This window comes from Clinocottus analis, unplaced genomic scaffold, assembly GCF_023055335.1.
Source record: "Clinocottus analis isolate CAN_PGR_092001 unplaced genomic scaffold, fCliAna1.0.p SCAF_23, whole genome shotgun sequence".
Taxonomy (NCBI): Eukaryota; Metazoa; Chordata; class Actinopteri; order Perciformes; family Cottidae; genus Clinocottus; species Clinocottus analis.
Genome location: NW_027175965.1, coordinates 2,128,537 through 2,156,049, shown reverse-complemented (window position 1 = coordinate 2,156,049; position 27,513 = coordinate 2,128,537). Strand labels below are relative to the sequence as shown.

General features: G+C 42.7%; 1 protein-coding gene across 1 annotated transcript in view; it reads left to right on the top strand.

The window, feature by feature from the left end:
• The window catches only part of tns3.2 (tensin 3, tandem duplicate 2), a 40,052-nt gene extending 15,894 nt beyond the window's left edge, over positions 1–24,158 (top strand). The window contains exons 14-27 of the mRNA XM_068589962.1: positions 2,405–2,535; positions 3,546–3,654; positions 3,749–3,817; positions 17,734–17,893; positions 18,118–18,581; positions 19,521–19,604; positions 19,757–19,888; positions 20,275–20,370; positions 20,891–20,968; positions 21,340–21,417; positions 21,610–21,778; positions 21,865–21,933; positions 22,434–22,463; positions 22,736–24,158. Coding sequence (XP_068446063.1) covers positions 2,405–2,535; positions 3,546–3,654; positions 3,749–3,817; positions 17,734–17,893; positions 18,118–18,581; positions 19,521–19,604; positions 19,757–19,888; positions 20,275–20,370; positions 20,891–20,968; positions 21,340–21,417; positions 21,610–21,778; positions 21,865–21,933; positions 22,434–22,463; positions 22,736–22,877 — 1,811 coding nt within the window. The 3' untranslated portion in view covers positions 22,878–24,158. The remainder of the gene's footprint in view (positions 1–2,404; positions 2,536–3,545; positions 3,655–3,748; positions 3,818–17,733; positions 17,894–18,117; positions 18,582–19,520; positions 19,605–19,756; positions 19,889–20,274; positions 20,371–20,890; positions 20,969–21,339; positions 21,418–21,609; positions 21,779–21,864; positions 21,934–22,433; positions 22,464–22,735) is intronic.
• Positions 24,159–27,513: the final 3,355 nt, after the last annotated feature.

The window sequence follows — 27,513 nt, the reverse complement described above, 5'->3', positions numbered from 1 at the left end:
TGACATAATTACAGAACGTACAGTTTTGCGAGCAGCTGAATGGCATTTAATGAGTTACTTCTTATCAGCGAAGATTCGGTCAAGGATGACAGACACCGTGACAGCTTTCTCACGAGCCCATGACGTGAAGGAGCTCAAAGCTTTGGCAGATGTAGCGCAAGACTAAATCCCCTGCAGAGCTTCTGATTAAATGTCACAGAATAGTTCAAACGGTCGGGACTTTAACTGTCCAAGTTTCCCCAGAATTGTCTCCAACACACCTGCTCATGCACACCAGACCTCATGTAATTGGTTAATGATATCCACATGTCTGATACCATACAGACTACAACATAATCTAATGTCATTCAGATATATTCTATTGTTAATAATTTGCAGTCTATTGCTCATTAAGCTCCAGTGCAACAGAGGTAATTGTTAATAAGAATGGATTCAATGGATTAATACACCTACACTACAAAGTGTTTTGTATTGTCCCTTTTCAGTTTGGGTATCAACAGATATATGAGGAAGGGAAGCTTCTTTTATGGAAGACAATACTGCTGTAATGCCATACACAAGAAGTTCTGAGACTGCAAATAATTTACACATTTTAGAGCTCTGCGTATTTTACTTTAACTACAGTACTATGAAGTTGTTAATGTGGCAAAAGCTAAAAGATGTCCACTGGCCCCATTTTTATTTACTATCTGAAGTAGCGAGAGGAGAAAAAAGTTGATCCTTTGATGTATTCGACTCATAAATTCACTCTGACTTCAGCTGTTTGACTTGGAGACGACCTGATATCTTATGACACGTTTACGACTCAAAAGTTTCGCTTTTGGTACTCGATTTTGGACCTCATTGTCGAGACTTGCGGCTTACTAGCAAAACCTTTAAAAAAAAAAACCTAAGCACGTCATGGTGATGAGTCCTGACTGTTTTCCTGATGCATCTCTGTCACTGTTTCTTGTCAGCCTGCTGGCACGTATGACAGATTTACCCCCTCTTAATACCCACGGGGACGCAGCCAGGAAGAAGAGGCACATTTCTGCAGCGACCTCCACCCTTGATAAATGTTCTGTTCAAGAACAGCGGGTCATAGGTGTGCGGGGGGATGTCATCGCTTCCCGGCTCTTTGCATACGGAGCAGCTGGTCCATCAAAGCTAAACCCCCGAGTGGCCCGCCGGTTCTTAAGGGAGCTCCTGACAGTCGGGAGCGTCCGTGACAGCTCTTGAATCTTTACCCCACGGCCATGTGCCTCGCAGGGGTTACTTTACCGCCGACATTTAACCTCTGACCTTGTGTTTTTGCACAGCGTCAGGTCAATGAGAGGCCTTGTGGCTCTCCTTCTGATCAGGGAATTTCAGCACAGGAAATGGAGCATGTGCATGTATGAGGGTAGGCGAGTTTGAGAAGTTCCCATGGGCTCCATGATTGAAGCAGTGGCACAAATATTTCACTGCTGGGCTGCTGCAGCAGTTTGTAACGTGTGTTTTTCAAAGCAATGTTTTGAGGCGGGAGTTTGTAAGTGATCAGGAATGCTTTTGAAGCTCGACACAACACTTTGCTCTCCAGTGTGCCTGCATCATCCCCCTCCCCTTCTTCTTCTTCCTCTCTCTAATCTTTGGAGTCGAAGTCTTCCAAAGTGAATAGCCTCCTCACAAGTGCAGCGGGTATCAAGTGATACTCGACACTGTAAAAAAAGAAAGAAAGAGAAAAACAACCCATTTTCAGCTGGCCCTCTGGTGTAGAAGAGGAACCGGATTAGTTTCAGTTGGACTAGCATGTGAGTTTGAGATGATGGATGCTCACAATGAAAGCCGAGCTCACAATGTCCCACATTGCTGTTTATGGTTGATATGCACATTTGAGTGTGGTCCCATATATGGTCAAGCTCAATCATGACACACACATCACACTGCAGTAGAGACTTTCTGTTCTGTTTTCGGAGCTCTAATACTTCACTTCTGGTTGTCGAGCTGAAAGAACTAAAGTATGTCTTCCTTTCCTGACGATACACTCGCATCCAAAAAGAGAACTGGACTGATGCACCAACAGATGTTTTTTTTGTTTTTTTATGTGCCACGTCCCGCCATAATGTTCCACCATCTGGCCACAGTGCAGTCTTGTTTGATCACATGGCGTCTGACCTGATGACAGGAGCTGTTAGACACTATTGTCAGAGACAAACACGCTAAACATGAACCACTGTCATTGCCTGTAATTGCCATCTAGTGTAAGATGCGTCAGTGCCATTTCATGCTGTGTTTTTCTTAGACCCAACTGTTGGTGGGCATTCCATTTCCGAGAAGAATGCATGACTGAGTTTGATTTTTTGGTTGATTATATTTCAGATAAAAATCTGCCTGACTGTCTGGCTCCTCCCCCTCCCACACCTCTCCCCCACTCTTGTTATCTCAGGTTGGAAGCAGCAGATGCAGGTGAGCGATGTGACGGACTACGCCGGTCTCCAGACTTCAGGATGGAGGCGGGACGGCGCTCAGAGCTTCAGAGGCTCGCCCGTCTCCAGTCCCCCCTTAACGCCCTCTACGGTAAACACGGTTTCCCCGTTCACCTCGCCTGCTGGACACTTTGACACTGATGTACTGTTTTCAGCAGACTGCTGATGGAGACGACCCGCTCAGCAGCAAACAGCAGAGAGGACGCAGTCAGAGTGGCTGCACAGAATATCACGCTAATGTTCATACAAGATTAACTTGTCATGATTTTTTACTGTTTCTGTGCAATGTACTATTGTACAAGTAAGCGTCCTCATTTTAGTTGAGTAGTTTTATGTACACATTTTATTTTTGGTTGTCTCGGCTTTATGTGGATTTATTTACTTTTTTATTGTTTTAGACTCAAGCTTGTTGAACGCCAATTTGATTTCAATGTCAAAACTTTCAAAAACTATGAATTGTACATCTATCTATCTACAGAACTACATGAAAGTGTAATACATGAACTACAATGAACAACATGAATACATTCCAATAATACATTACAATTATAATGAATACTGATGATGATAATATATCATAATAATGATGATAATAATAATATTCATAATATATGATAATAATAATGATATTAATAATATATCATAATAATGATAGTAATAATACAATACAATGAAATCCATGAAGGTTGAAATTCAGTTGAATCTTTTTAAATTCAGTTAAACTATCTCTGTATAGATTATGATTATGTAACTTTATCTGCATCTCTGTGATGTTTCTTGTCTTTCTCCCTCCCTCTTTTTTCTGATGTTTCTGCTCCTGCACTCACTCTTACGGCTGGGTGGCATGAATGGCCAAACTGTTTACACCAAAACAGAGGCAGTAGCCACACAGATCACAAGACTGATGTCTGCTGATGTGTGCATGTGTGTGTGTGTGTGTGTGTGTGTGTGTGTGTGTGTGTGTGTGTGTGTGTATGTGTGTGTGTGAGTGTGTGTGTGTGTGCGTGTGCGTGTGTCTGTCTGTGGCCTCTAAGACTTACAAAAACATGTTATTGACTTTTCTTCTTATTTTTGTCTTACTTTCTTTGTTCTTTTTTAAAGTATGGCCATGTCTACAAAACCAACAGCGTGGACTATAGGGGACAGTCGGATAGCCCTGACATGGTCCCTGCTACTCCGGCCTTCCCAGTGTCTCCTCCGACGCCTTACGGTAAGAGATAAGGTCAGAATGGACACTTGATGTGTCTTGATCTGGGCGTGTCCGCAGCTTGGAATCTTATCAGCATGCGCCTTTCTCTTTCCAGTGAAACATTTCTCAGAGTTTTCGCAGCTCCGGACCGGTGGGCAGTGGGACCAACACAGCTGGACACAAGGTACACTTCCTAAAGAGTGTGTGTGACCATATAAACTGTCCATGTATGTGTGTGTGTGTGTGAGTGACTGGCCAGACCACTGGAGTTTAAAGCCAAGTGCTTGAGCTCCTGATTGCTGCCGGACAGGGTTCAAGGCCCGGCTAGAATGTTCTCTTGGCATAATGTACCAAATACACACACACACACACACACACACACACACACACACACACACACACACACACACACACACACACACACACACACACCTGGCCTTCCTTTGTTGCCATTGGCTGGATATGTGGGCATGGCTCTGTTTGTGGTAAGTCGGGTCTGGCTTGAGGCAGACAGATGGCTTGTTTATCATTTTTAGGTTTGAGGTAAAAAGTGGTCTGAGGACTTTAAATGGATTGGCATGTCCTCGCGGGCCCATGAAGGGACAGCTGATATTGGACGTCTGTGAATATTAGTGGACGCTAACAGAGGAAGAGACCACTGCAGGCAGGATGTCCACTCACGTCCTGTTCTGGGAGGGGACGGGAGGAGAGGGGAGGGTCTTTTGTTGCTGGGACATCCTGCCCGAGGAGATATGTCCCACACAGCTGCAGAAGAAATGTACTGAAGTGTCAAAAAACACAAGCGTCTTTCAGCGGCTGCGTCTCATATCGGATCAGAGGGTCATGTTCCTTTCGTAGCTACAAATCTTTTGTGCTTCGCCGTAGAGGGGGAAAGCACATCATGATATATGACGTGACAGTAATTAGCACGGGAAGGGTGCTACTGTGGTGACACAACGGTTTTTGTTGAAGTATGAAGAAGATTGTTAATGTGAAGGATAAACATACACATCTGTATCCTGACACAAGTGCCTGTCTTCACGTAGTCATATAATTATAACTAGTAATATTAAGTTGAATAATTATATGTGATATGTTATTTTTGTGATAGGTACTACTTTCTAAAAACGTATATAAATGGTCAAAACGAGGCATTGAGTAATGAAAGCAAAGTAAATGCATCCTTTTAAAATGTTGACTTTGGAGAGATTTCCATGATTGCTTGTCAACTGGATACTTCCTAATAAACCACATATAGGATTCATAATCCTGAATTATAAATGTCATACAGTGCTGCGATTGAGGTGATTATTTATTTTTGATCTTGCATGAGACGTTTGGCTTGCATCAGGACAAAATCAGAAACAAATTGAGTGATTTTTAGCGCCCTGATTTTATTGTTTGAATCTACTGCACCTGACTCTGAGGGTTTTCTTTTACCTTCGCCTCAAACAAAGCACCTGAAGTCCTTTATTTAAGGACTTGAAGGTGTTTATGTTCATGTTGTTAATCAAGTCAAGCTTGTTTTAATCTTAAAATTGAATGATAAAAATGTCAATATCAAATCTGTTTATTATCAGTTCATATAAATAATTGGACCATATTGTGACTATAGCACGTTGTCATCCATTTATTGATAACAAAACCAAAGAACTATTTATGATGACATTTTGCTCTGTATCGCAGACAAATAGGTTCACTCTTTTGAAGGGCAGATCCGACTGTTTAGTATCAACACCCTTCAAGCAGGATGGAGTAGCAGCGGATGAAAGAGTCATTATTTCTTGTGTACAGAAAAAACATCAGATTCTCTTCTTTTCTCCACTGGATGGAGTGAAGAATTAACAAAGGACACAGAAAATCTGGGCTAGACAAGAGTTTCCTGTTTCCCACGTTGAAGGCAGACGATTGTCTGGAAAACAATTCAAATTCGCCATCAAATTATTTTTTACTTAATGTTAGCCATTCCCGTGATCACAGTTTGACCCGAGGCTCCACTAATGTGGGGAGTGATTACCGTGTGCAGCAGCAGATGCTCCAACACAACAAACCTTTAGCTGTGCTCAGACTGTGTTAGCGCCGGGCTCAACACAACGGGCTCAACACAACGGGCTCAACACACTGGGGTAAACACACTGGGCTATACACACCAGGCTATACACACTGGGCTATACACACTGGGCTATACACAATGAGCTATACACAATGGGCGAGAGTTACATGAGAAGATTGGTATTTTTCTACATGTGGTCAAAACAATATTCTTCATAACATACAATGCATAACACATCAATGAAAATGTTGTTATCATATAGAAAAATACTAAACAATGTGGTCAGTTCCAACATATCCCGTATGTGCGTGGTTATGCGTGGTTATTTGAGTCAGTGTTCATAACAGTAAACGCAGCGTTAACTTACTATTAAAGTTGGCAAATTTGTTGTAACTAATCCAGAAGACATAAAGCAACACTCGCATTAATTAGAAGCCACGTTTGTGTCTATTTTATGAGCATAAGTAAACATCTGACTCTTTCGCTGCTAAATGCTCCACCACGTTCTCCATCGCGTCTCTCACTGTGTCCGTCTGCTGCTCTGAAGGTTCATCCAGCAGGGGCATATTTTTCCCAAAACAAAATACTATTTCATCGTATTTTCAGAACTAATATTAGCGCTAACAGACTTTGCTGGTTCAACCACCCTGCCTTTAGTATTGTAGTTCTGATTTCCTCTATTGCGCAAAAAAATCTGTAAAAATCAGTAAAATTCTTACTCCAAATCAAGACAACATTTCAGTGTATGTCAACAGACTGATAGAGAACGCATTCTACACGTCTCTTCTATACCGAGACCATGGCAAAGTCACCACAGCGCTCTGCCTTGCACCAACCCTAAGACGAACTCAGCTGCTGTCTCTGCACTTGTATACTTTCATGTCCGAGTGATGGCAAAAGCGCAGCCCTGAAATGTTACATAATAACATTTCCTTTGTGTATTTGTGGCCGAGTCAAAATAAACAGCGATAAACGCAGAAGCTCTCAGCCAGCGGAAGCAGGGTTCAGCCAAAGGAATGTAGATGCTGTTATGAGCCGAGGCTTCGGCGAAGACATACGCTTGGTTCAGACAAACACTTGACTGTTTGAACCTCAGAGGTCAAAGGTCAGGAGAAAGTGGGTGTGGGCAGGCAGGACAAGGGAAACCTCTCCTCCTCCTTCAGATGATTGAATTTGTTGTCAGTGATGAAGGAGAGAGACGATACATCTTAAACGTTTCAAGTGTTTGCCAGTTTTTTTCGCTGACCAGCTTCATGCTGAGCAGCCATTCCGTGGTATTGTTCTTCCTCAAACTCTTGACATGAACGTCAATAAACTTTCCCAAAATGTCAAAACTATTCCTTTTTAGATGAACATCAGGCAACAGCGTACTCTGAGTCATTATCGTTTTCCCCCGGTGCTTTTTTAAGGTCATCGCAGATGGACAGAGCTTATTTCCTGTGTGACACGTGGGCAGTTTAAAACAATGCACGCAGCACATGTCCCCGCTGAAACACAAGGGAACGCAACACAATTCAATCAAGAGCTTTGTGGTGTAATTTATGATGTGCTAAGATTAGACACATGGCAGGAGACGTGGTTCGAGTGTGTCTGCATGCCTTTGTCTCTGTGTTTGTGGCGAGCAGATGGTGGGAGTGGACACACATGCCTTGACAGAGAGTCCATAGAGACCCTCTCCCTCTCCCCCTCCACCCCTCTCCTTACCCGACCACCACCACCTCCTCTCTGGTCCATAAAAGGCCACACATGACCTCTGACCACTGGAGTCCATTCTGATTGGGGGAAAGTGCTTGCAGTGGCCCAGCAGGAACAATGCTCAGTGGTCAGTGAGAGGAAGAGGAGGGAGGGTATGCAGACATGCATGGAGGGAAGGGTGGAGGAGGGGGGTGGGAGTAATGCTCTACCTCTCGGCCCTCCCTCCATACAAACCCAGACGTGAAGCTGTGTCACAACAAGCCAGGAACAAACGAGGGGAGCTTATTTTTTTTTTTTCCATCTGGGGGACTCGTTGGAATTGGGCATGGCAGAGAAACGATCCAGACGCTGAAAAAAACACTTCTGCGAGTCGGGCTCAGATTGCTTTCAAGAGAAAAGGGGGAGAGGAGGAGATTCTGGTAACAGGGAGGGTTTCATTCACACAGGGAGGCAAAACATACGAGAAGGAGATAGAGACTTCGGAACAGGAAGGTGAAGGAGCGATCCTGTAACAGGAAGCCGGCAAATATCGTGGATACTTCAGAGAGTGTCGTATCATGACTGCGTCTCTCGGTACGTATGCGAGCATGCACGTGTGTGTCAGAGAGCTTTGTGTGATTCAACCCCGTTCTTCCCGTGTGTAATCCCCCAATCGTTCTCCGAGCGGTTTATGAACTCCAGCACCTTTTCCCTTCACCCTCGCATTCTTTACATTGGTTTCTCTTCGTCTCTCAGCAGGACTTTTCCTGTTTTCTGCTCATTTTCTCGCTTGTTTATACAGCGATATCTCCGTCCCTCCTGGGAATTTTAAGGAGGGCACACATGCACAGAAACACTTTGCATCCCTCCTCCAGGCCGCTGGTCTTTGCAGACAGATTCTGGGATTATTTTTGTCAGATGCTTTTTCTCGTCCTCCCATCCAAACTTTGTATCTTTTGTCTTTTTGTGCATGAAAATCCGTTTTTTCTTTTTTTTTCTGTTCTGGACATGTGCGGCCCCTCTGACATCTCACACTCGGTGGGATGATGAGATGGTTTGTTCCACTGCGTTGTTCATGATCTCATCCTGTTAAAGGCTATTTTGGCCTCCAACGTGCAGTCATGGAAGACTGATGTCTTGGTGGTTAACCGATGGAGGCTTTTCCCCCCCTTTTTTTCTTGCAGAAACCTTTGAAGATCCATTTTTCTTTTTCTTTTGTTGGGGTGCTTATTGCTTCCCACATCTCCCAGATATGTCAAACATGATGAAACTACATCTTGCTGAGCCACAAGTTTAATGATTCGAAAACGTTTTTGCAGTCATGTCACACAAAGAGGACATTGGAAGTCCAACACATATTTTCCACGCGAGTTAAAACTGGAACGTTGGTGTGCTTGATGCCCCTTTATATTACGTGAAATATCTCAGCCTTTACAGCCCTGCAATAGTCGTGTGGTTTTGCAGAGCGCAAACACACAACAAAAAAAGTAGTCGAATAATCAATCAATTAAAAAGGAACACAATCGGGCGTTATCTATATGAATTATCAAACCAATGCTTTCTAACTAGCTCCCAGCGACACCTTGGACCTCTGCAAATTGTATTACGCTTCTGTATTTTTTACCTTTAATGTCCACAGTAGTTTATGGATATAACCTTGTAAGTTTCTGATGATAATAAGTAAAGTAAAATAGCAACAATATGTTCAATTCATTTCCAAGCGATTAATTCCGTAAACTAGGAGTTCTTTAGTTACTGTACACCACGGTCTTCATGCAAAATGTAATATTTGATGACAAGCAAGCACACAATTCAACACATTAGAATGACATAATAATGAATACTTGGGTGTAAATGGAGCATTTATTCAAATAAAACTAATATTTCCTTTTAATTATCCCATCTACATTTAGATCTTTCCATGGAAGATAATCTAGGAACTGACCGACAAGCATTTCTCCCTATGTTATTACATATTGTAGACCTAACAATTATGAATCAATTCAGAAAATAACTGGCAGATTAACCTATAACTTCTATAGCACCACAACATAAATGTCCGGGCAGTGTTGAAAATCGATAATTGCTGCTGCGAGGCGCTGTACTGACGTCTCCTGTGTGAGTAACGTTCAGCTTTCACTGGACTGCAGGGAATTAAGGGCCGAAAAAAAGGCCAATATTTTAAGCCACAAGGACGGAAAATGTTGACACCACAGTGGACAAAAGGCCAGTTCAGGGTGCAGAGACCAACGTGGAAAGAATGAAACAAGGATGTTGTGGTCTGTGGTGTCACAAGCTCAGTCAGAGATGTACCAGAGCATCAGTGGTCCTACATGTAATGAGGGAATGGTGTCTTGTTTATCTATACTGGAGTAGATAATATGGCAATAAGACACTTGAAACTACAGGCTGTAACAGGTCGATACGCAAACTATGGGACGTGCGCTCTATAAAAGCTGCTGGAAAGCAGAACAATGTAGTCAGATACGTCTCTTCTTTCATTCAGCCAGACATTCAGAGTTCATGTTAGTTGGCTTCATGTTGGGAGGTTATTTTGTTTTCTGGTGTCCTAACCAGTAAGAAACATTTGTGTTTATTGTATTTATTCTTTTCAATTTCAGTTGAGCTGTCGTGTTAGTGGCTCAGAGCAGTTACATTTATGTTTTTCTAGTGATCTTAGAAATATTCAGAAAGAGTAAAGACATTATTATTTTTATTAACTCATACTTTGTGTTTAATGCTCGTTGTCATTGTGTTTTGAATGTAAATGGTAAATGGACTGTTGTCTAGCGCTTTTCTAGTTTTCTGATCACTCAAAGTGCTTTCACACTACATGTCATCATTCACCCATTCACACACTGGTCTACCTTGAAAGACTAACATTTATACCGCACAGGCACAGCTACGGGAGCTATTTAGGGTTAAGTGTCTAGTCCAAGGACACACGCGAGCGGAGCCAGGGATCGGGCGGCCGGTCCTCTGATTGACACTGTAGCTAGCTGACGTTGATATTCTGGTGTTGACAGACATTTCAACACCAGACTTCTTTAGAGTCTTAATAAATGAGGGATGTAGGTGTTGATTCAGAGGACTGGAGCCAGAATAGTACTGCATATGGCAGCCTCCATCCTTAGACCCTTGATTTATACATACAAAATAACTTCCAAAAAGTTAGATATATGCAAATCTGACAACTCTTCTGTCAAACAATCCAATCAAATCGATCACCAAACATCAACCGGATGTTAGAATTCAGTTAATATGTTATCATGGATCACTGTAGAGTACCGTCCAGCACAGGCTTACTGATCTATTGAGGATAATTGACGGTGAAACCCAAAATGCTGCGGATGCCCTCAGAAAGCGGCATAAGAACACAGTGTTAGTGAAGTTTAGGGACCCGGAGTCATAGTGACTTGACGGCATCTGGACTGTGGATAGCTCCCAGCAGACAATGATTTTGGTGTTTTGATTCAAACTAAAGTTTTGAAGACATTGAGGTTAAATAGATATGCTATTTCAACAGCATTAAAAGATCCTAACTCAATTGTAAACTGTGAATAGACAAGTGTTTTGCTTTAGCTTGTCTTTATGAAGTAAATGTTGATTGACCAATGTAAGAGCTACAGAAAAATGACACCATCAGCAATGATCTCGGCTCCTGATTACCCTCGTTTTCAGTATGTTATTCCTTCGGTCATCGGATACGATCTCCCAGGGAATGAAGGCTTGATTTACGACATCAAGGGAAGTCCATCAACTTTTGCGTAAACAAAAACAAAAAGAGGATTGCCTATTTGTTTTTCCTGTTTGCTATCAGTGTAACTGATATCAGTGTGTGAAACAGTTAAAACTGTAGCTGAGTCGAAAATCATCAGTACGCTATTACCAATATCCGGCTGGGGTCTGCTACAATCAGTAGCCATCCCCAACCAATGAGTATCCATGCAAGTTTCTTTTACAGTTACCTCCTCCAATAGCAGAAATGCGGCACAGTGGAACAAGCAAAGTAACTGTGTCAAACAAAACGCACTGTGTCCTGTGTCGTTGGTAGCTTCTAGAAACTAGGGTGAAGCGAACAGTGATCCGGTTGTCTATGCCACAGTAATACCGCTGGGAAACTCTTTAAAGTCTGTTTCCACTTAAACGTCTATTACTTTGAACAGCCAACCACACTTCATGCAGGTCAAAGATATGATGCAGTGTGAAGCTGAGCATTGCGTGTCGAGACCTTTTTTAAAACAACAAGTTATTCCTGCAACACAGCGGCATGTTATAACGACAGACATGTTTGGACCCAACAGGAGAACTACTTATGATCCATGATCACTTCCCCACATGGGTAAAGGCGGAGGAATTTCACTTCAGCTTCAAAACATGATCAAATGTCTGGGCCTTTTTTTTGTTGCAGTTAAGACTTCCTCCCTTCAGACATGAAAAACACTGAGCTTTAGGAAAACTGAACCTTCGTATCCCCACATCCGATCCTAAACTCTGAAGGGCCGTGTGATGGATGAAGAGTCAGAGTTGTATATCTGATTGTGGTTTTATAGAGCCATCAACTTATTACCACAATTCTTTAGGCGCCAATAAACACCTTGGCGATGACAGTATTCTCTTCCATAACCTTTTCTTTTAAGCCGCCTTCACTGCCATTACTCTTCACCCTGCTTCCCTCCCCTCCACTTGTTTGCAGCGCTGTTATTCTTCACTCCCTCCGCAGCTGCCTCGTAACTTTAGCCTTCCTCTTTGCCACTTCACTGAGTCGATAAAGCTGTCCGTTCACACACCCAGGAAGAGCAATCTGATTTACAGTCGACCGCCTACTAGTTTGTCTTCTTTTATAGATAAATCCTCTGTTTCTGTAAAGCAGGGTCTGAGGCTGATTGATTTTCACTGAAGGAGGGAGGGCAGTGGGCGACAGCTGATCGCATTCTGATGTCGCACCAAGTGATACCAGGGAGAGAGCGGCATGTCCTCTGGCAGATAGTGCTTGAATCTTGACTAAATGTTTTTTGTATAGTATCAAAGGATCAGAGAACTACCTGCTATGTGAAAGGGCCACATATAATTGTCACAATCTCTGCAGATCTACTGAACTTTAAATCCTCTTCTGACTCAGTGTTATTTCGTCTTACAATCATTTACAGTGTAATTCAGTCACTCATCAAACCAGCTAACAGCAGACGCACACAGTTAAAGACAAATGTGGAGCATTTAGTTACTGAAGAGTCCGGTATGTTCTTTGGCGGATGATCAGAGCTAAAAGGAAAAAGCAAAGTAAATGATGCACTTCTATTTATTAGGTGGGAACAAACAAGAGAGCAGTGGGATGATTATGTTGCTTTCTGTTTACTGGACAGCTATAATGATTAAAATTAAGTGATTATATTGGGTGCTGTTCATGTATCAGTGGTGTTCCTCTGGCTAGAAATGTTAAGACACTGGCAGAGGATTTTGTCCATCACATATTAATTATAGAAATTCCTGCCGTTTAATTTGTCAGCACCAGCTTTAGAGGTGCAGCAAAAAAAGCAATGTTATAGTAAGAACAACGCAACCTCCCTGGCCTCAGAGCGTCGCTTCCCTTCATCGTGCATGCAAGAAGTCGGTGGAGCTCTGCCAGATATCCCTGCTCTGCACGGGCTCTACATAACTAAGTCTATATGTCATCTGTACAATTTTCGAGTGACACCAGTCAGTTCACAGAATTAGAACAGTGACTGAAACTTTCTCTCAGCGTTCCATATGTGAGTATCATCGGAGCATCAGCGTCCAGTATCGAGAATGAGCTGCCTCAGAGAGTTTAGGTGATATCCAGCATCTTAATTTACCGTGGATTATCAATAAGAGCATCATTGTTAAAAACAATCACAACAGGTGTCTTCCTCCTCATTGTGTTCCTATTTCCTCTCAAGAGTTGCTCTTTCGCTCCCTATTGCCTTCATCCCCTGAGAAGCTGAAGCCTATGATCATTGTGAACAGCTGTAACATGCTGTAGACCTTCAGACCTGTCAGCCTCAGTGTGTGGGGGTGTGTGTGTGTGTGTGTGTGTGCATACAAAGTGCTTGCGCTCACATTCCTGTGGTCAGCAGGGAGTCTGCAAACCCACTGTTGTTCTGCATAACTCCACATGCATCCCTGTGTTTACGCATGTGTGTAGGCTCACCCTTCTGTCTAATGCGATGCTGCTTACAGAGTAAATGTTTGGATGCGTGAGAGGCAGAAATAAAGAGAAGCGTTTCTTTGTCACAACACAACACAGGAGCTCTTTCGCTGCACCGAAACATGTGGCGGCTGCATGTTTCTCATCGTGCCTTTCATTCCATTCTGTTTATGCAACCACCTGCGTGGTCTGAGGTGAGAAGTATGAAGAGAAATATTAGCTCCAGATGACCTCACTGTGCTTTGATTGATTAATAGGATTATGTCTATATGAAGCATGAAGGTATGCAGTTTCACTCTGAGCCATATAAGCGTTTCTCTCCACGATCAAGAAAGTGTGTGTGTGTGTGCGTGTGTGTGTGTGTGTGCGTGTGTGTGTGTGTGTGTTATGGGCAGGGGGTATTGGCTAGTGGAGGTTGGCAGTCGTGCCCACATGGGTCTGTGCCATCTGGAATTGTTTTTTGCACGGTTCGACCCGAACTGAAGAGCTTTTGTACTCACTTGGAGCTGCACAAGTGAAGAGAAAACAATGGACAGAACAACAAAAAAAACTAAAACTGCCAGTTCGGCCCAGAGTGGAGTATCACTGGAATTTGACCAATATTTTGCCAATGTGATACCTGACATTAACAAAAACATATTTGTTTTGTGGCGACCTGCTTTTAAAAAAAAATTCTATGTATTTACTTGTTTATTTAACTGGGACAGCAGATGATAATAAACCTTACTGGAATCTTACCAGTTATCCAAATACCCCTGACTGTCTGTCCCCAAAAAAAAAAACCTCGGCATCAGTCGGTTCAGAGAATACCCAAAAAACGACACGCTCCGTGTTTATGTTCACGCGAAGAAGACGCAAATGTACGTAATCAATGGGAAAGTATCTCGACACTGTTTCAGAACCACAGACGAGAGAAACCGCAGAAACTGCTGTTCACTTCCTGCCTCCAGCAGACATTAGTCTCTCATTACCGCGACCACGAACGCTCCCCACCCTGACGAGTTGGCTATTGTCACCATGACGACGAAGCTAATGAAGTACTTATTCTAACCCGAGCAATTATCTTTCCCCAACCCCGAGCTAGTGTTCATGCTTAACCCTGACCAAACCTTAATCATGGCATTCAGAAAGCAGCTGAGAGAGAGAGAGGGAGAGAGAGAGAGGGAGGGAGGGTGAGAGTGAGAGAGAGAGAGAGAAAGAGAGAGAGAGAGAGAGAGAGAGAGAGAGAGAGAGAGAGATAGAGATGTGTGTGTGTGTGTGTGTGTGTGTGTGTGTGTGTGTGTGTGTGTGTGTGTGTGTGTGTGTGTGTGTGTGTGTGTGTGTGTGTTGTGCATTAAGAAAGTTGCTTCTGTGGCCCCATCTGTTTGGCACTGGGCACACTGGGAGCTGTTCTCTCTCTCGGCCTCGCCACTGGTTTCCAGCTGAAAGCGAGTAGTTATGGATACCGTGCGGCGCAGACACAGGAGGCGAAAGGTGCATCAGTGTGTGATAACGACCAGCGGAGCCTCACAGAGCTTCTGGTCTGAGGTCAGAGGTCGGGGTGAGGTCCGCCAGTGTTGCCACAGTTTGGGCTGTTCTGTAATTAACTGGATGAGCTGCGGAGCAGCAGATGTGACAAACCCACAGCGAGGACAGTCAGCCGTGGGAACAGAGAGAGACGACGCCAGGCTGCTTTCTCAGAAACGTCCCAGGAGAGAGGAGCCGCCGGCAACTGTGGGAATGTTTGAGGAGTCCTCAGCGCATTCCCCTCGCTCTTTGTGTTTGTTGTCTTCATGGAGCAACAGCACCTTTCACTACGGTTATCTTATTTTCGAGCTTGGAGTCTGCGTGTCAGTGACGAGAAGTTTGGGTCAAATCGAAGGCGGAACACAACACAACCTGCTCAGTGCTCCTGACCTTTAACCCCTAAGGCCGCTAGTTGAGAGTAGACTGTCTGTGTGTGGTGTATTATGCTCCACTGGGAGTATTAGATGGTCCCAAACCATCATAACTTTGTCTTGGACTAAAATAAATGAGGTAAACAGATAAACAGTGTTTGAAATCAAGATTCAAAAGCATTAAAGGAAGATATTGCTGTGCGTACAAAGTCTTACATCATTAATGCATTAGTACATGCAAGCAGCACTGGCCCAAGTAGAGCCACATTTATCTTGAACCCTCAGCAATTGATCATCATTAATACAATTATCAAATGTTTTGTACGTTACACTTTTAATCTGCCAGAGAAGTAGTCACCTCGTCAAATTAAACAAGTGTAAATAAGTGACAAAGTAAAAAGTACTAAAAAGAGTAAAATGTCCTAAAAAGTACAATGTTCTTACTAAACTTAAACAGTACCTTCACATCCTGAGTAAATGTACTTACCCAATGGTTGTTATTAAACTAATTCATATTTTGTGTGCTAATATAATACATAAGTTGATGAGCCGAGAGCCAGATAGACACTTGACAAACAAAACATAACTTGTAGTAAAAAGTTTAAAGAGCCTTCAGTATCCAAAGAGCTGCCAGGAAGTCACACTCGTGGATATCTGATACACCGCACATAATGCTGCCACGAAAAAAATGAGAGGGGGAACGTTCAGCCGTGGGAAAGTCACGTCAAAACCTCAAACAATTCATCGCCAGCGGAGAAACTATTCAGATCCTTAAAACTAAATAAAAGAAGCAACGCCAAAATGTGGGGATAATCAGCTGAAACTGACGATGCTTATTGAATTAACATCATACAATAATTAATTAAATGATCAAAAAACAATTGGCACACAGTGAAGCTAGAGCCTTTGGGACAGCTTTTGAGACATGTTGTATCATTATACACTTCGTAATAAAAACATGATCATAGAAAGAGCATGTTTTAATTTATTTTGGTTTAGGTGCAGCTCATTTTAACAATTTAATACTGTGAACAATTGTGTAGTTTATTCTATATCAGCACTCTTTGATCATTAATGTGGAGAATCTTGATCGACCTAATAACAAGTAACTACAGGTATAACTAAAAAGTGTAATTTCTCCTGTAAAGTACTTTTTCCTTTAAAACTAAACATTTCCACTGTGTGTGTGTGTGTGTGTGTGTGTGTGTGTGTGTGTGTGTGTGTGTGTGTGTGTGTGGCCGATGCATCATGCAACACTCCAAAATTCTTCAAATTCATTAAGAGCCTACGTGTGATTATATAATCCACTCGAGACGATGCAGCTCGTCCAGTTTGATCAGAGACAGAGCTGAGTCCAAATCCCTCCATCTCAGAGTGCTTGAATGGAGGGAAGGAGCGGAAGAGAAGAGGAGGGGTGGTGGAAGGGTGGAGGGGGGAGAACAAGGAGCTCTTTATGATGAACGACTCTTTACACGGTGACTCATCGTACTTCACAGTCCCGTCTGTGGCCTGAGGAGGCCTGCCCTCGTGTTTACTGAATGACACACTGTGTTGTCAGAATGTCATGTTGGGATGTTTGGAGTGAGACCCCCCCTCCCCCTCCACACACACACACACACACACACACACCTCTGCTCCTGTCATCATGATCGTAATGATACAGATGCAGTTTGTGTAAGGTCTCCAAGCTTAACAAAAAAGAAGATAATTATGAATCTGTAGCAGCGACCTCGCTTAGCATAAAGAGTGATGGGAGGTGGAAACAGCGAGCCTCGCTCTTTCCTGAGGTCAAATAGTCGCCTGTCAGTGAGGCCAGTGGCAGCCTCTGCTTGTCGGAGTAGGAGACGAGGGTAACAGGAAATATTCCTTTGTCGTCTTTGAGGATTCGGTGAGCACTTTATTATTTGATGTGAACTATTTACCACCAAAAATGTCCATTTGATGGTAATGCTCAATTTAGATATGTTGCTGAATCAAACACATTATAGATTTTTAGAAACAATCACAACTTTGGTAAAAAAAAAAAAAAACTATTTAGAAGTTTAAGACAATAAGTTCACATCAGATGACACAAAACATGATGTCATAGATAATGTTTATTTTTTTGTAAAAACATTCCACCTTTTAAGAAACGTGCTAATGTCTGTCAAAAATGACGGGTGGGGTTCTACTCTGCTGATACACGTTGGTGTTTCATCATCCAAACAAAGGTTGGACGACAGGAAACACACGTAGCAGTTAGTCGTAGGCAGTTATTACAGTTTATGGAATAACGTCCAGTACGTATTTAACTGTGGAGTAAAAGAGTTTTTCTTGCGTCTCTTCATCAGACTCCCGGAGTTTCCTGGACAGTCTGAACCACACCGGCGGCTCCACAGAGGGAGAGCTGTTCAGATCTGAGGTGTCGGCCACCTCTGCTTCCTGTCAGAGGATCTTTGGCTCTATGTGCTCCATGACATCCGACATCAGCCCCGTCCCGCACGCAGACAGGTACGCTCAGCGGTCTGTTTCTGGTGTTCATACGACAGTGTGCAACGTGAGTGCTGGCGAATGGCACCGTGTGATGCATCGTAATGTAAAAAGTTCCAATTTGAATGTCTTGAATACTAGACTTGTAATGCTTTTATTCATCCTGTTCAACACAATGACACGATTACTGATTGTTAGCCTTGCCCGCCTTTTTACCTCTCCTCCTCCCCACTTCCCTCCTGCAGCTCCACTCCTCCCCCCGTGTGGCATGACCGCACTGCGAACTCCTTGAACTCCCTGAACTCCCTGTATCCCCTGCAGCCCTCGCCTCCCCTCTCTCTCAGCACCCCCAACGCCCACAGCTCTCCCCGGGGAACTCTGAGAGGCCTGGGTGGAGGTTCGGGGGTCCCGCGGGAGACGGACAGCGCAGATTTGGCCTCGTTGTTGTTGGGGAACGGCGGCCTGGAGCACAGCCTGCTGGAGGCCATGGAGGGCCTCGGGAGTCTGAACCTCGGGGGAGACGGGGGCCTCCCTCCGCTGCTGCCCGAGAAGAGGAGAGGGGGCGAGGGGGCGGAGCTTGGCTCCCGCTCTCCGTCTCTAAGCGGGTTTTCTAGCCCTCACAGTGGGAGCAGTCTCAGCATCCCTTTCTCATCCTCCATGACCCCCGACCCTCTCAGGGGACTCAGTGGGGCCCCGTCGCCTGGAGCAGGTACACTGTCAAAGATTACTCTCTCTGTCTCTGGCATTAATACGTTTACTTCAGTCCACCTCTCTCTTACAAATAGCAAAACATAGACTGATAGAAAACATGGAACATTCTTCAGTCCCTTGACTAAACAGGATCAATCTCAATAATTGTTATTTCACTAAGTGTGTATGTTTTTACCTTTATTTAAAAAGGAAACATAACTAGTCCGGGCTAATATGTACTTACTTACTTAGTTACTGACTTACTATTGCACAGCAGATGGATTCTTGGTGACTTTTAGTTTGACACAACAATGGAGGCAATTGTTTGCAATGATAAAAAATACATTGTTTGTTCTTCTTCTTCTTCAGAATGCCATACAAGTGTATCAATACCTTTGTGCTTATGAACATAATTCAGTTCAGAAACACTTTTATGCTGAAGTCCAATAAAAGAATTGGCAGAATCACAACATAAAAACGTTAGAAAACCTAACAGCAGCTTTGCTGTTTGTTTTCCGTTACGGGTTGAAGCTATAAATATGGCATTTTGAGAATAAAGTTTAATAAAAGTAAATTTGACAAGTAAAAGTCAGATGAGAAAAAGTCATAATAACTATATTTTGAGAACAACATTAATTATTATTCCAATAAATGTGTTTTAATTTTAAAACCACATGTAATATTTGGAATATAGCTTGTACTCCATCCTGCTTGCAGGAGATCCTGTGGATTCTCGTGAGTAACTAAGACATCGTTATTGTAACTACAACTTGAGTTTTTAATATTTTCACTGGTTTTAGAACCACAAACAGCGTTGCTTATACATAAATATGGCTGGGTGATATTTGTAATTTGGGTGCACTGACCCTTCAACCAGACTTCTTATTCTCCGCCCTGTCTTGTCATATTTGGGCCAAAGCTGAAACCTAACGTCAAGTCTTAAATCGGTGTCTTGCAGACTTTGGCAGCAAGCAGGACAACGTGAAGTTTGTTCAGGACACTTCCAAGTTCTGGTACAAGCCTGAGATTTCCAGAGACCAAGGTAAATATTGGCGTTGGACAGGAGCGCCGAGCGGACACTTCCACACAGATCATAATACGCTCCCTGTGCGAGGCGTCGCTCCTTGTGCAGCATGAACATGAGTCTAACTTTAGCTCACCACTGTTTCCTCTTCCTGTTGACCTACTGAACAGCTATCGCAGTGCTAAAGGACAAAGAGCCGGGCTCGTTCATTGTCAGAGACAGCCATTCATTCCGCGGGGCGTATGGGTTGGCTATGAAGGTGGCCACGCCCCCTCCGTCCGTGTTACAACAGAGTAAGAAAGGTAGGTTTTTCGTGCATTTGATTCCTGCTACCATGTTTTTTCTTCATGAAACTGTCTTTTATTGGGAGAAACTATATGCAGCTTCAGTGGTGATTTCTAAACACAACCGTGTGATTTTTATGGATACAAAAATGATTTTTGGATTGACCATAGTTCCAAATCAATGTGTTTAACGCCCACAAGTCCAACACAAAAGAAAGCACCACACGCTTACGTTTTAAAGCACTTCCTTTCAATGCATGTTGTACAATGCAAGTTCTATTTTCACAGAAATAGATTTTCTGAGGGATTTAGTCTCCATTAAATTACATCTACCAGTATTATATCTCGGCAAATGTACCAAAATATACTTAATAATGCAGCTTTTTTTGTGTGTGTTTTTGCAGCGGGAGACCTGTCCAACGAGCTGGTGAGACACTTCCTGATCGAGTGCTCGCAGAAAGGAGTTCGTCTTAAGGGCTGCCCCAATGAACCGTACTTTGGTGAGAATGCTGAATCTTTCCAGTTGTTTCATCATGTATCACATTTGGTGACAGTTTATCCAATATCTGAGTCTAAAAGTCATCGTAGTATAGCAACACCTGCGTGTATGTGATCACATCACCTGCACCGGGTTTCGAGAGGGAAATATGAATAACAACTGGAAGCAATGTAAATAATGCAACATGTCAAAGTCAAAGTGACTGTTGTGTTATTATCACTGTTAACAGAATGACAATTATCAGGAAGTTACTGATCTGTAAAACCAAGAAGCATTGCAGAGTAATAAGAACATTTGGGACACAAGCAGAAAACTGCATCAAACTGCATCAAACAGCAATACTCATTGTTAAAGTAAAGTACAAGCACTCTCCGCCAAAGAGGAATTGGTGAAACACTGAGCTGACACTGTGTCGCCCTCTACTGGACAGCGTGTTGAGGTGCAGCTGGCTTCACTGTGCATCTGTCTGGATATAGAGGCTGTTTGTGAAATGTTCATTTAGTGGGGTTTTTTTTTGGCAGGAAGTCTCACAGCTCTGGTGTGTCAGCACTCCATCACCCCTCTGGCTCTGCCCTGTAAGCTCATCCTGCCCGACAAAGGTAAGCAGCAGGAGCCCTCGCTCCTTTTCTACAGGCAGCATTGTGCAGACACCTGATTACACGTATAAATATACAACTTTATCACTTGGATTAAACAGAACAAGAGACAAAGCTCACTCACATTAAATAAACTGACACGTTAGCAGCAGAATACAACTTCACCATAAACACACATATTAAAGAAGAGCGACAGCGTGTAATGCCATTCTGGATATTTCTATTAGTCAACCTCACCTAAGTTTTCTTGTTGATGGTATTTCAATGTGAAATTGTAATTGCAATTCCAAGCCGTGCGTGCGTGTCTCGTTAGCGTGTATAGATGAAAAGTGTGCATTTGTCGGTCACTAAACTCTCCGTGTTGTTGCTTACAGACCCGGTGGAGGAGCTGAATGACTCGTCTGCACAGACAGCCACAAATTCGGCAGCTGAGCTCCTTAAACAGGGGGCAGGTACGGCGCAGGCACACCACATATGCTCTCAAATCTGTGTGTTCGCTTGACTTGTGTGTTCAGGACATCCACGTATTATCTACCACAAAACTCAGCTTTGCATCAGTTCATCAAATCAGTGGATGACAACTTTAAAATATCTATTATGAGGCGAACCGCTCTTTCTCTTTGTTCCCTCCTGCCACGTTGCAGCGTGTAACGTGTGGTACCTGGGCACCGTGGAGCTGGAGTCTCTGACGGGACATCAGGCGGTTCAGAAGGCGACCACGCTAACCCTCGCCAAGGACCCTCCTCCGGCGTCCACCGCCGTCCACTTCAAGGTGTCGGCACAGGGGATCACGCTCACTGACAACCAGAGGAAGTGAGTGTGCACACATGTTTGAGAGAACAGAGACACGGGAGCAGCTCCACATGTTCACACTGAACCGCCTCTGTTTGTTCCTGCAGGTTGTTTTTCAGGAGACACTACGCGGTCAACACCGTCATCTTCTGTTCTCTCGACCCACAGGGCAGGAAGTGAGCATCCTCTCTTCTAGTTTTTCATATTCACATGTACATCATAAACTGAACAGGCCTTTAAAATGTCATCCACAGGTAGCTGATGGCCCCTCCCACAATATTTGGCGATTCAGCATTACCTTTTTATCTGTCTATTATTGGGCAACACTGATTATTGCTTTATGCTAAATTTGGGAAAACACACTGTTGTTCCTTCATAGCAAGAAAGGAGATTTTTTTGATTGAAAATACAGGTGCGGTCTGATACGTCTAACAACTGAAGGGCTTTATTAGAAGCATCATAATACATAGTGTATCACACTTGTATTAGATGATTGCAAAAATTGACGAAAATTTGAGTTGTGTATATTATTATGTGTCCCTGTCCTGCTTTGGCCATATTTTAAAGGACTGTCTTTTATATGTATTGTAATATTAATCTATATTTGTGATGTATAAATGTTTACCTTTGATGGCCAACAACAGTGTGACAACTTGTGTGTTTCTGTCCCAAACAGATGGACACGAGGCAGCGCTTCCACTGCAAAGTAAGTGCCTTTCCTCCACCGTATGTATTGCCACCTTCATTGAACATCGGCAGATGATGGAAAAGTACATTTTGTTGCAGGAGTGGTCTGAGAGTTTGTTTTTTTTGCCAGAAAAACCTATTCCCATCAAAAATGAAAAATATACAAACTTTTTTGGCATCTTAGGCCTGCAAAGAGGGATACTCCAGACTTCTACCTGCTCACGATTGTTATTTAAAATCCCTCAAATGTAGGTCAGCTCATTTCTCTCCGTCTCTGTCCCTTCCTTCTAGGATCTTTGGATTCGTAGCTCGGAAATCTCAGAGCGAGACTGAAAATATGTGCCACCTGTTTGCTGAACACGACCCCGAGCAGCCGGCGAGCGCCATCGTCAACTTTGTCTCAAAAGTCATGATTGGGTCACATAAGAAATGAGGAAAAAAAGAAACTGAAGAGCGTGGACTGGGGATTGACTTCCAACCCCGGAAATGTATACATATGAGTGTGGATCTATAAAAAAAAGAAAAGAATAAACAAACTCTTCCCCCCAAGAGCCTAAAAAACTATGAACCTACACTCTGGTCCTGTTGGTCCAGCCTCAGGATGAACTTATTTAGTACTGACTGCACTACAGGATGCCGCCAACAGAGGGAGTCAAGCTTGTCATGTATAAAGTTAAACTCATCAGCAGGAGGCTTTAAGATGGATCCTTGGGATTTTTTTTTTTAATAATAAAATGTGTATAACATCAGACCAATTTCCGATCTAGTATAAAATAATCTGACTGTATCTTCAAATATACTCTAAATGTACTATACTATACTGACTTTGCTTTCTGATGACAGTCATAGCCAGACAATACAACACATTTACTTCTGATCAAACCTGGAGAATATATGATATTCTGCACATGCACATTTTTTAGTATGCCTACAACTGTAAAATCGTTTTTTTATTGGTATCATGTATAAATCAGGTATCAAACATCACTTTTGTGCGAGCCACATGCCCACTGTTGTATGTTAAAACAAAACCAATGATATCATCATATGACAAAGCCAACAGGGTTGCCTTGTACTTAAGATGGATTTATTGTCCTGTGTTTATAGTATTTATCCCTTTCTACAGATGTGTAAATGTCTTTCTTTTTCCTAAATATACGTGTCATATATTTTTGTATATTAACATCATGTACATTCGGTTTAAAGGCAGTGAACCTTAGAATGTATACGTTTATTTCACATATTGTTGAAGTACTTTACATAACAGGAAGATAATTCATATGCTGCCCATGTATACTTGTTGTATCACTAATATAGATGTCAATATGTTCATTTTACCGTAACTCAATACAGATTTTATGTACAGTTACTGTGCCATAAAAAAACAACATTATTTGCATTTTCTCTAATAAGAGATCAAATACAGTCATAGTGAGAAATGTCACACTTTAAATCCACATCAGCATTATTTCCTTATTTTACAGCGTCTTGTTTTGCAGATTTGTAAATGAACGTTGATCATCCATCGAGGAACCTCCAGTTCCGAAATAACATTAAAGCGTTGATGCGCCAAAGTCCCGTAAAGAAAAATGCATTATCTTATTTCCTTTCAGTGGTATCCAGACTTGCAGATTGTTGTTTTATTTGACCACATTTAGTTTCTGTGATCTGCGTTTTTAATTACAAAACTCTTTGGCGGTGACCCAACCCTCCTTGTAATCGCCACGAGATCCGCAACTATGTTAATATTGTCACAGCGTCACTTCTTGGATTCATACGAGCAAAAAGGCTGTTAGAAATGATTTAGGCCAAAAGGCTCGAAACAACGCACATGTAGTGTAATATCCACAATATCATCTTTGGTTTAAAACACACACACACATACACACACACATATATATATAGTAAAACACATTACTAAGTCAGTATTGAGGGCAGCAGGACGGTGTGTGTGGGATTAGTCAAAAGAAACTACACTGTGTGTGTGTGTGTGTGTTCATAGTGATGAAGGAACATGTCACCCACCGCAACAGTGTGACTCATTGATGTGTTTTTAATAGTTTCTGGACAACAATGGAGCTTTATGACTCAGAGGAAGAAGGTATGTCAGGCTTTGATACGGATCAATTCCTTGACAATAAGTCATGCAAGTTTAAAAAAAGTGTTTCAAAACCTCGAGAAATAACACTAAAACTATATTTACGTGTCTCGATAAACTAGATGTGAGAGAATAGGCTGTTTTAGAGTTCTGTGGCGAGCTGACCCTTTAAAATCTAAAGTTGTAGTTTACAGTTTTGCTAATAGATGGCAGTAATCAGCCACCAAATGTTCAGACATCATAATGAATCCAAGTACCGATTAGTTAAGTTCTCACTATGCGAGCTACTTTTTATAATATTTTGAATATACTCAATTTTCTGGAGTTGTGCTGGCTTTTATATTCACACTCGTTTTAATACCAAGAAGCAGTTGCAGATGGAGCCGAGCAGGTCCACACATGAAGAACCACTCTCTTGAATAAACTTGGCAATGTCAAAGTAGGTCCAAGCGTGTGTATGTGTGTCTGTGTGCGTGTGTGTGTGTGTGTGTCTGTGTGTCTGTGTGCGTTTGAGGCGGAGAGCATCCGGGGCTGTGCACATGACACAGAGACAAAAAGGTGGTTTAAATGCCTGATAGGCCTCCAGGTGCCTCATAGATCTGCTGATCTGTCTGTCTCCAGCCTCCAGTGTGCTGGTGGAGGCTTTTAGAGGCCAGGTCATCAGATACCAGTTTTGAATGAGGCTTTATTCAGGTTCCCGGTCTCTGTGGAGAGAGCTGAAGAACTGGAAGTGGGACAGATAGACGTGGGGACACATCCCAGTCCTGCCTGGACTGGAGAAAGGGGACTGCATGGAGTGTGGAGGGGGGTGGGTTGGAGGGGGTGTCGTGATGGTGTGTGCGTGTGTGTGTCTGTGTGTGTGTGTGTGTGTGTGTGTGTGTGTGTGTGTGTGTGTGTCTGCGTGGGGGGTGGGGGTGATGGGGGTGGTTGTCGGTGGTGGATGACCTCACCATTACGGGAAACTTTCCCACAGCCTGCACACAAAGAAGGCCGTCAAAAGGTAAAAAGGATGAGAAAGAATAGAAATTTAACACAGTGTGTAAAAAAGGAGGCAAAGTGTGGAAGAGCAGTTGGCCGATGAGAAAGAGGCTCTTTCGGAGGGGGAGTCGTCTTCCCTTTTCAGCGATTCAGAGATTTGTCGGGGTTGATAGAAGCTCGGAAAAGGCCTGAGAGAGATGCTGCTCACCAGCAGCTCCTGTCGCTCTTTCTGCTGAGTCACCTGCCGCCATTTTGTCACCAAACTGGCCCTCTGCTTGCACTTCCTGCCGCATTTTCTGTCAGGCAAGCCCACCGGCACCTGGCGGCGCGGTGGTTTTCACAGCCGCCGCCGTTACTGGACGACATCACATTCCTGGCATTGCTCGCTCCGAATGCTGTTTGGAAATCCAAAGACCGGCTTCCGTTCGGGAATGCCTCCCTCACAGAGTCCCTCTCAGCCTCTGATCCCCGGCCTCCTCTCACTTTATTTGAGTTAGCTATTTAAAGCTCATGCTAAGTGCGCTGCTGCTCTGGCTGCACAGGGTAGCAAACACACATTTCATCGCACACACTGGAACCACAACGGCCCACAAATAATCCCTCTCCTATTTTTAATTTGGTGGGTTGAAGTCCGCCTGCGGGGCCGACTGCGACCAGGCCGACACGCTTGATGATTTTCTCTTTATTCGTCTTTGTTACTGCACGTAATATGGTTAGTATGTAATTAACCTCCAGTGATATGAAGATTTATAGCTGTATAGAAATTATCGCTAATTACACTCTTTCTCACATGTAGAAACATGTGCTCAAGTATTTCTAATTCGTCTGCGATACATTTCATGGGTTGGCTAATATAGCTGGTACTTAGTTACAGTAAAATCGGAACTTTTAATTGTAATGAAGTATTTATACACTGTTGAAACATTTCTTTAAGTAAATGTTCTGGGCACTTTTTTACCTTTTTGCATAGTATGTACTTTATGACAGAGAAGAGCATCCTATAGAGAGAAACATTTGTATTTTTTTCATAAGTTTTCAATAGGGCTGGGCAAAGTTGAAAAAATGTAGCTGATTAATCGCATGATTTTTCTGCGGTCGGTCTCACAGGAGCCTCTGCTGGCTCCAAGTCCAGATTGAAAATGAATCGCGCATACGCAAAGCTCCTGTCTGATACACTATGGCAGCGCACTTTAAGTCAGTGTCCCTTCTGGATCTTTACTCTTCTCTCAAAGAGGAGGCATGCTCAGAATATGTTCAGTGCACTTGTTCAAGCCAACATAAGACTGTACTTTTTTTTCTGAGTAAAAAAAACTAGAAAACATCAAAACATATTGCTCATGTATAAAATTAATCAATTGCTGGTCTTTAACATACATCTTTAAGGTAAGCAACAGACTGAACATGGATAAAACAAGGAGTTGTTTGTCCCTAACAGGGCCCTCTACTACTGAACACACTGTTTACATTGTCCCCTGATAAAATACAAATGTTCCTTCTGGTACCTGTTCAGAAAAAAAAGAAAACAGGTTGATATATACTATATATGTATGTATGTTAACTTGCTGTCGCTTCAAGAGTTATATTGTTCTGATAACAGGACTTTAAAATAAAAGCGTGCAATACACTGGTTTTTACTTTATTCTTGAATTTGGTTCATAATGCGATTAATTGCAGAATAATCATATAATTAATCAGTTACATTTTTTCAACTTTGCCTAGCCCTAATATTTAGATTTGAACATATATATTTATACTATATGTTCATTATCTCTGGTTTATTATATGTTATATCAAGGGCAAAATATGCTGTGAAATCATAGAAATTGAGATTTTATGTTCAGATTATAGCTGAGCTTTCTTTAAATCTCTTTTAAATCGACCATCGAGTAGGACTGCGATATAAAAATATCTGCCGGATTGTTGTGTCAATGTGATTAAAATCTGTCAGGTATTTAACCCTAAAACACTTACACATTACTGATCCCTCTTGGTA